Source organism: Temnothorax curvispinosus, unplaced genomic scaffold (assembly GCF_003070985.1).
Source record: "Temnothorax curvispinosus isolate PA1 unplaced genomic scaffold, ASM307098v1 QBEX01011708.1, whole genome shotgun sequence".
Classification (NCBI taxonomy): Eukaryota; Metazoa; Arthropoda; class Insecta; order Hymenoptera; family Formicidae; genus Temnothorax; species Temnothorax curvispinosus.
The window spans coordinates 87,001-96,231 of NW_020221488.1; the positions used below are offsets into that span (position 1 = coordinate 87,001).

The 9,231-nt window shown below is 38.8% G+C and overlaps 1 protein-coding gene across 4 annotated transcripts; it reads right to left on the minus strand.

The window, feature by feature from the left end:
- Window positions 1–802: 802 nt before the first annotated feature.
- LOC112461735 (interaptin) lies at window positions 803–8,873 on the minus strand. Of its 4 annotated transcripts, none has more exons than XM_025027104.1 (16): window positions 8,789–8,873; window positions 7,946–8,167; window positions 7,762–7,863; window positions 6,123–6,983; window positions 5,571–5,964; window positions 5,098–5,456; window positions 4,594–5,025; window positions 4,324–4,497; window positions 3,957–4,169; window positions 3,530–3,781; window positions 3,174–3,457; window positions 2,694–2,793; window positions 2,432–2,620; window positions 1,963–2,362; window positions 1,232–1,764; window positions 803–1,155 (listed from the first exon to the last, which is right to left on the minus strand). In XM_025027104.1, the coding sequence occupies exons 2-16, from the start codon at window positions 8,108–8,110 to the stop codon at window positions 1,060–1,062; spliced, it is 4,554 nt and encodes a 1,517-aa protein (XP_024882872.1). In that variant the 5' UTR covers window positions 8,111–8,167; window positions 8,789–8,873; the 3' UTR covers window positions 803–1,059. The 4 variants fall into 4 exon arrangements, with proteins under 4 accessions (XP_024882872.1, XP_024882871.1, XP_024882870.1 ...); XM_025027103.1 differs by adding an exon at window positions 8,396–8,479 and having other exon boundaries at window positions 1,232–2,362; window positions 8,789–8,828; XM_025027102.1 differs by having other exon boundaries at window positions 1,232–2,362.
- Window positions 8,874–9,231: the final 358 nt, after the last annotated feature.

A 9,231-nucleotide genomic window follows, 5' to 3' on the forward strand; every position in this document is an offset into this window, starting at 1 on the left:
CGAATTATAATCCACACATAATATTATTGTTGATACATGTATATAACACATAATTTTTGCCATTTTTCTATTTTGTGTACTTTTCCCTTATAACTTTCCTTTTTTGCATATATTAACGTTTTATAATTTAATTTAATTCTAATTGATTTAGCTTAATTGTAACGGCGCGAAATAACAGTGAAATCAAAATATTTGTAATTTAACATTTTTGCGAGAAAGTATTTGCCGCTTAAATAATCGATTCAACGTCGGAAGAAAAAGAAAGGAAATTCAACAGATGTTTTCTGTTCATGGAATATCATTCGCGAGACAAGTCACAAAGTGAAAGTTTTGCAAACATATTATGCGCTTTTCAGCTGTGCTTGCCCATATGTTTCGTTTCAATATGCACATGTCGTATATAGTCTGCCGCGATAAAAATGTTTTAAAAATATCATACATACAGTAATATAATTATGTAACATTATTTTACACAGTATAATTTACGTTCCTATTTTTTTACGTGATTTTTACTAAATTAAATAAAATTTTATAAAACGAAATTGTACGTCTCTTTTGATCTAATTTTATTAATATTTTTTAGATGTAACATTACAATGGGTCGTCTTGTATAAATTATTGTTCATGAGAAAATTGTTCTCATATTTGTTACATGGGAAAATTTTTCGGATTTTCTTTATTAATTATATATATATACGCAGGTACAAAATATAATCTACCAGAAAAATTAAGCCAATTTTTATTTGGAAACAAGAAGAAAACTGCGTTATATAGTATTTATATATGATATAAAATTAAGGTATAGATAAATAATAAGTCTTTATTAAAATTAAATTTGAAGGTATATCGAGAGAGAACATCAGTATAGGATCACAGCTTAATACAGCTCATTTTATAATTAGCTGTATTAATATTACGATAAATGAATTTTAACTTCCGGGACATCGCAAATAAAATACATATTGCAGAGAGGATATATATTATAGTTTATAGTTTTGTTTAAAGGATGAAGATAAATATTAACTAATTTTCTTTTGTGAGTAAAGAATTATAGGCGCTTCATGGCTCATTTGCACTTGACGTGTCATTTTTTGCTGTGCTCGAGGTTTCGCTTTCGGTATTCTTGCTATTCTCAGCGGATGATGATTCAGGTACCTACGAGAGAAATTAAAATATTAAACAACATATAAATCAATGATAATCTATATATAAAATTATCATGTGCTTTTACCTGACGAGGTAGATTAGGCAGGGTAGATGGCAGCCTACAGTTGGGTAAAACATCTGGCATGGGCGGAGGGACCGGTGGTTCACCGTAAGCTTCATGAAGCTCCTCCAGTCTTATGCAGAGAGCGGTACCACGTTTGCTCGTAGCGTTCATTTTTTTCATAAGCCAATCGGCCTGCTCCTCCAAACGTTTTAATCGATCGGCACGTGTCGCTAAAACTTCCTCAGGAGTTTGGGATTTAGTCGATGTGATTTCTGTTTGCGAGTTTGTCGCGCTTTCCCGCAACTCGTCTCTAGATGTCGATCTAATCGAAGGCGTAGGACTGACGTCGGCCGTAGGAAATTCTCGAACCGTGTCCAAACTCGAAGAGGAATCCACGGAGATATTGTCGGAATCTGCGACGTTATCTACTGGTTTGGAAGATCGTTGATCCCTACCTTCTATCGACTCCTCTTCGTGACTTGATGACACTGTAGTCGAGCAGGTGGTACAGTTATCCGTAAAATTGTCCACTTCTGTCGCGGCTGCGCCGAACACTGGAGTAAGAAAACGATTAGACGGACCTACGATCAAGGGATTGCTGAACTGCACGCTTTTTGACGAGGGTAATAATGCAGTAGATGCAGGAAGAGGTCCGATGGAAAAGACAGACATCGTGCCGATTGTATTCACAACAGTAGCGATGGGTGCAGAAACGGGCGATGATGAAACACTTTCGGATTTTATTTTCTCACCGTCATCGTGGTGCAGCTCTGACAAATTTCTGATCACGGTTGACGATGATTCGGGCAATTCACCATTATCTACCGCCGAAGATAGGTCAATACTCGTAGCTGTTCGTTTCAGTGTCTTCACAGTGGGTGACGAACACTGAGATTCAGTAGCCGGTGTCCAAGATTGCGGATTTCTGTCGCAGCAATCCGTTTCGGAAGTAGTCATTCGATCAGTTTTTGTATCGTTGGTTTCAGGAATTAGATTGTCGCACGAATCTTTGAAGGGTGTCGTTATTCTCTCCCGTGAAGTCGAAACATTCTCGTCTGATTCTCTATCGTCAATTTTTATAAGATCTTGTATAACATTGGTGAGAGCTTGATCCAAAGGATCCAGAATCTCTTGCGTATCTTCCACAATGCGCTGTTCAAAATTATATCGATTAGTCATCGATAAAATATTCTAAATACGATTTCCTGCAATTTCGCTTACATCAACTTCCGTCGCGTTAATAAGTTCTGAATCAATATGTGTGATTTCTGCCTCGTCCAATTCCGCCTCGGTCTCCGGAGTCGGCGTGCGTTGTTCTAAAGTCACCGAGGAACCAGTCTTCGACTCTGATAGTTCAGTATCTGTCGGCTGTTCGGATTCTGTGTCCGGTGTCGGTGCTCTAGGACTCTCCTATATTAGTTCAAGACACATTTTTTTTTTAAAATAAAAATTACAAAAATTTGTAGAAATAATTAGTAAAAACCTTTCGTGTCCGTCGGCGAGGACCATGTCTGATTCGTCCCTCATTCGCTTCTTCTTCGTCGGTGTCATCACCTCTCTCGTCGCTGAAGCCGCTTTCAGCGCTACATGGAATAATTGAAATATGAATCGGCAATTGCAGAACAATTTTCGTATAATAATCAATAAAACATAGTTCTAAAAATCTCTAATACTGTAATACAAGCAATAGAAACATTAAGATATCTTAAATAATTTTAACACAATCTAATTGTAATCTGTTGGGGGAAAAACAAACAAACTAGATTTAATACTCGTGGTTTCTAATAACCAATCATAAAATTCGTAAATATTAATAAAAATAAAAATAATATTATTTTTATAAAGTCTACTTCCAAAAAAATAAAACTTAAGTTTGTAATATTTTCAATTCTCATTATTTAGAGATATATCAGTATTGAGTTAAAACACAGTGACATTTATAATAAAATCGTGAATAAGAAACCTATTGAAAGAATCATGGGCAGCTAAAGCTTTCCGTGCAGCAAACTCGCGACGCAAGTTTCTCCATTCCCGTTCGGTATTCGTGTTCTTTTGTCTAGCCGATTCCCACTTCTCTCTGCAGTATTCCAACTCCTGCTTCAATTCCTGCAACATTTTCCTCTTCTCTTGCAGTTCGTATCTTAATATCTCCTCGTGTGTGTGCAACTGCTGATGCTGCGCCTGCATCCGGCCGACGATATTCCATGTTTTCGCCAACTCGACCGACACCATAGAGAGTCTCTTCTCCTAGATATTGAAACAAATAATGATAAATTTCTATTGTATCATTTATACGTGAATGCTTAGAAGACCATTTACCTGTTCGCCCAGTTTACTTTCCAAATGAGTGTTCAACTGCTTCATGCGATTCATCTCCTTTTCCAAATGCTTCTTCTCGAGAATCAGTTCCTTCAAACGAATATAAGTTTTGCTGACGGATATTACCAATGTTGGGCCGGCCGGAGTATCCACAGACTTGTAACAGCTGTTCGGATCCGAACAGGACGCAACGGAAACGCTCGGAGAGGTCACCGCGTGACAACTAAGTAGTTCCAATAAAACGCGCCACACCTACAACGTAATTTCACAATTACTTTAACGATGTTGACTTGTGTATTAAAACGAGAGCACATAATCGTATAATTGTCAGTATTACTGTGACGTACATTTAAATTAACATTCAAAAATGCATGAATTATATTACCGGAATTAATATATGTATATATTCTTTTTTATGGATATTGACCTTAGGTAAATTATGGGCGATATCTTCTTCTTGCAGATCATCTTCCTTCCTGTCAACTTCGCCGACATTTTCTACACTACTCTCTTCACTCGTGTGTTTCTGGGATGCTTTACCGCCTTCGACTTGTTCAATCAAATCCAAAAGAAGTTTAGGAAGAGCCGCTGCTTCGGTACTTTCTTCCCTGGCTATGTCACTTATAAGATCGTGATTCTCCTGCAGCGTTAAAATCAAATTAATTATTATTTTCGTTCTTTTTACTTATATATTTTCTTTTATAAAACTTGTAACTTTTTTATAAATGTTAAAATATTAATTATTTTTAGTGATAAACTATAAATATGTATATAATGAATCAACAATACGATACCTGTAGCAACTGAGTCAAACGATCAAGGTCCATGTCCGCAGAAGAAGCTCCGAGCAGCATCTGCGTGAATAATCCATTAATAAGAGACATTTGATTCTGCAGATCTCTGCAATCCGCCTTGGTTAATCCCAATTGCGATTCCAAGTTTGTTATTTCTGAGTCCTGAGCGTCGACCTGGCGTGCGTAACATAAAATAAGAATCTCAAACTTCAACAATCATAAAAAAAAAATAAAAAAATAAAATAAAATCGAACGGTAACACTTCGATACCTTTTCTTCAGCTTTTTTAAGCTCCTCCTCCAAGTTTTCCGATTTCTTCAAAGTGTATTCCAGTTTCTGTTTCACATCCGTCAGCTCCTTGGTCGCGGAATCTTTCAACTCGGACAAGATTCTCAGCCTCTCGTTGTAGAGGCTTTTCAGCGCGTTTATATTCTCCAGCTGTCGGTCGCATTCGACTCCCACGTCATCTTGGACTTCCAGGAAACTTCTGTCGCCCAATCTGACCAACAGTTGAGCCAGATAATTCTTCAGCTCATTGGTCTGACGTTCTCGTGCAATGAGAGACACGCGTGCCTTGCTGGTCACTTCCGTCAAGCAGCGAATGCGTTGTCGGTGACGCTCTGGATCGGACTCCAGGTGGTAACGAAGGTCGTCCACCTTCTCAATTTGGTATCGCACGTCATTCCTCAACTCATCGGACACCTGAAACAAGCCTGTATCTGCGTACTCATTCACGGATTTCGATTGCAAATAAAAATGTATGACAAACAATACCTTTAGGGTGCGCGTCAATCGTTGCGCTTCCACGCGTTTCAACGCTTTCTCGTTTTCATCTGCGTGCTTGTGCTCCTCTCGTTCTTTCATCGTAGCCTTCGCAAAATCGCGATTCGCAAGATCAAGATCTTGCGGATTGCTATGAGCGGAACGTAATTGAGCCAACATGCTCGACGTTTCGGAATGAGCTTCCTTCTCAGCGTCCAATTCTCTTCTAAGTCTTTCCATCTCGGACGAGACCGCCGCGATGGCTCTATGTCTAGCTTCCCTCTTCATGGTTAGTTCTTTTCTAAATTCGTCCATACTGGCAGAGGCACAATTTGGATTCGAAGCACTTTCCGGTATGTCGTCTATTGAATCTATAGCATAAACGCTCGATTTTATTTTGTGAGTTAAAACACGATTCACTTATACAATGTTATTCTATTAGAATAGTATAATGGAATCTTTTATATAAACAATATAAAATATACCAATATCATCTCTCGAAACAACATCGTCCTCGTTCCTTCTGTCAGTCTTCATAGTCTCCTTCAGTCTTTGAATCTCCTGCGTAGCGTCTTTAAGAGCTTTAATCTGCTTTATTTTGTCCGAGACTTCTTCGGACAATTGTGCCCGCAATTCTGATATCTCTTGGCTTTCCGCGTTCTTAATCCGTTCAGTCTCGAGCAATGATTTTTGCAAATTTTGTTCCAAAATTGAAATTTTCGCGTCGGCAGTGTCTTTTTCCGACTGAAAGATATCAACCTCTTTCAGCAATCTTTCGACCTCTTTCTTAGCGCAATCCAAGTGTTTCGTCAGTTCGTCGTATTGTTGTTTGCGTTCATGCAAATTAGCTTCTACCGTTGCATATCGCGTTCTCAGTTCCTAAATAAAAAAAGACAATGTTTATTATAGAATGTTTTAATGTACGTTGGCGCTAAACTGATCGCAACGAGAGATTATGCAAATGACCAAGACTCTTGATTTCTTCCTGCAAGCCCTATAATCTGAAGAATCTGAAGGTTTAGAATATTATACCATACCTCAAAATCTACGCCTAATTTTTCCGCTAAATTTTTCTGATCCGTCAGACTGCGCAGCAGTCTTTCGTTCGCGCTTTGAAATTCCAGTCGATCCGCTTTCAATCTTTCAATTTCTTCCGACAATTTGAATATTTCTCCGCTCCCTGAATTTTTCATCGAATCTTGTTCGTCATCTCTCAACCTTGCGCGTCTTCTGCGCACTTTATCTAAATCTACATTCACGGAACACGAGTTTTCGTCTAATCTAGGAATATTCGTCTCGGAATTATCGGAATGAGCACTACAGCATATTTGACCATTCGTTTCCTTCCTGATCGTGCCACAATCATCAGGTACTTCACTAATACCATCAATCACGAAGTGATTCGTTCGTCGCTCCGTCAATTCCGCGGATCTCGAACAGAAATTCTCGTTCTTCGTATCTCGCGTCTTCAGAGAATTCTCCGACGTTTCCGTTCTGGAGCATAATTTGCTGTCTTCTTGCAAGCCTCGTTGTTTGTACTGTTCAAAATTGCACGCTGCCAGCAATTTTTCTAGTTTAACGACACGCTGCTCCAGTCTTCGTATTTCTTCCATTTGTCCGTCTTTATCCTGCAGTCTTTTCAGAGGAACATCCTCGCATATTTCCCGATTCTCCGTCGAAATCATCTGCTTCCGATTTTCTCTATCCTTCGACAACTCCAAATATAACGCTTCCATACGCGCTAGCGCTGCACTATGCGCATTAGCTAATTGATGATTGGCCATAGCCAGCTGCGAGATGATTCGCGAAAGCTCGACGATTTCATTATTCTGTTGACACATTAGGGGATCGTGACTATCGGCAGACTGCCAGCCTGTCATTTTCGTGGCGCACGTTAACTGCAAACGTAAATAAGCGGACTGTAATTTCGGATCCTAGTTCGTTAAAAACTTAAGACGCAATCTTTAATTGTACCGAAATGTCCCTTTTTTTTACGAAACTTGATTGATATCGATCAAGATATGAACAATGCCAATTTTAAAAATTTATCTTGTGAAATTTAACATGTGTGACAAACGATGAATCACGCGATTTCAAACAAAGAAGATAAAGGAAACAAAGACATTTTCTCCTTTTTCTTTTGCAAAACGTTAATACGCGATTAAAAAGTGCCTCGCGCAAATTTACAGTTTTCGAAAGAAAAATTTCACCGGCTTTCGAGAGATAATGATCCGCCCTCGACGATTCGCAATAGTACACTGGGATAGAACGCAACGTTGCCGCAAACCGACCAAGAATAAGCACGTGATCGCGACCGATGACTGTAGAGACGACTTTTCGTGACTGTGAGTCAATGTGTTCTCTGAAAACACGAATTGGAGAGAAGCCAACTTCTTGGCCAACAGAAGAACCGGCTTCCGCGGAATAAAACAGCGTGATTTTGTCCAGAAAATCGCAGGTGCAACTCGACGATGGCAATGCCCGAGTTTAATTTAGCTACACCCATACAAGCAGACAGTGGAGATGAATATCGGTAGCATATAAGTTTCGCTATCGCTCGCGGAAAAGTGTACTCGCCAAGTTCGTTGTTTGTCGGTGAAAATGACATGCAACAATGAACTAAGAATTTAATATAACAAAGCAAAAAAGAGAACAGAAGAACAAACAACGATTTACCAGAGTCTCATGTTTGGGAGGCAGCATACTCGATAGGCTGGGTGCCGTTGGCCTCTGATCCCAGAATTCGCCAGTCCTCAAGGTCGCGTAGGGGCTCGGACCCTGTGCGGTCCGATAATAAATTCAAAATTTCTGTCTCTCTCTCTCTCTCTCTCTTCAAATACATATTTGGTTAGCGACGTACTTGCAACTGTGGGTGATCCTCCCTCTTATAGATACTCGTTCCGACATACGTTCTTTGTCTTCGGTCGTTCGTGGGGCAATCTTCCGGATGCGAAGGTATTTCTGCCTCATGTTCGCTCGCAGAGATCAAAGCCGGCGGACCACTACTGCTACTTGAGACTCCCATTATTTAAATTTTTCACTTACCGGAGTGAAAAGTATATAAATTTTTCGATTATTTTCCCTGTAAAAAATTTTGCTGAATATCTAATTCGGTAGCATAATGTTCCTTATTTTGCCTAAAGTAATGATGAGATAGATAATTTTTCCTAATGTAAATAATATAAATACGGAAATACATACAATCTTGCCTTCAAATTTGATTTTGAACTCTGAACTTGTAATTTAACATATCAAGATGTTTCTAAACTGTCAAAATTGCATACTTATCAATTCGTAGATGTATAGTTACCGAAAGAAGAAGTTTGGATTGTGCAAGCTTTTATTTTTAGAACCTAGTTCGATCTAGATTGTATCCCGACTCTCACTTTAAAAACTAAGTAGGATAAAAAACCTAGATTAGCAGGGTAAAAATAGAAACACATTCGATTTAGCGCTTTTAATTACAACGCGAAAATAACAAATAACCGTTTAATAGAAGCAAGTGCAACATATTGTAGCTTAATACGCTCATACATATCACGGAAAGATATGCGTAGACTTTAATATAGGTATTAAAAAAAACAAACTAATAGATGTTATCATGTATAACAGCGAAGATTGGGCATTCCGTTTTCAGGGTGGCAGCCGTACAAGCGAGAGTTTTCAGATACAGCGATTCAAAATCCAAGTAAAAGTCGCTCACCAATAGTCAATCGTGAAATTTGTTCGTGGCTTCGATTTCTCCAAGGGTCAACGACGAGTCTGTCTGACTACTGTCGTCGTTGCTAGCGGGCACCGACTCGCATCTCTAAAAATACCATTTCGAAAGACCGCCTGCGCAAAGCCGACGATATACGTCTTCGCATCGAATTCGTGCGCAGAAGCGTTGCTTTAGACTTCCGCGCGTATTTTACATCCTAGGAAGCCATCCATTAATCACGAGAAAACAAATCCAAGTCAAGAGAGATTTTCCGATGGCAATTGCGTTTTATATCTTTATAAGGGGATGATATTTTACGTAACAAGCACCAAAGAACTTCAGTCTTTTATTCTAACAAAATATGGAAAATATTTAAAAAATAATTCAAGGCCTAAAACGTAAATAATGCTCGACAAATTGAATAAAAATATATAATTAATATGAAT

Coding starts and splice junctions, on each gene's coding strand:
- LOC112461735 (XM_025027102.1), bottom strand. CDS start 8,110: ATGGGAGTCTCAAGTAGCAGTAGTGGTCCGCCGGCTTTGATCTCTGCG. Junction 4,170..4,323: donor GTTTGACTCAGTTGCTACAG/GTATCGTATTGT, acceptor TTAACGCTGCAG/GAGAATCACGATCTTATAAG. Junction 3,458..3,529: donor AAAGTAAACTGGGCGAACAG/GTAAATGGTCTT, acceptor TTCAATATCTAG/GAGAAGAGACTCTCTATGGT.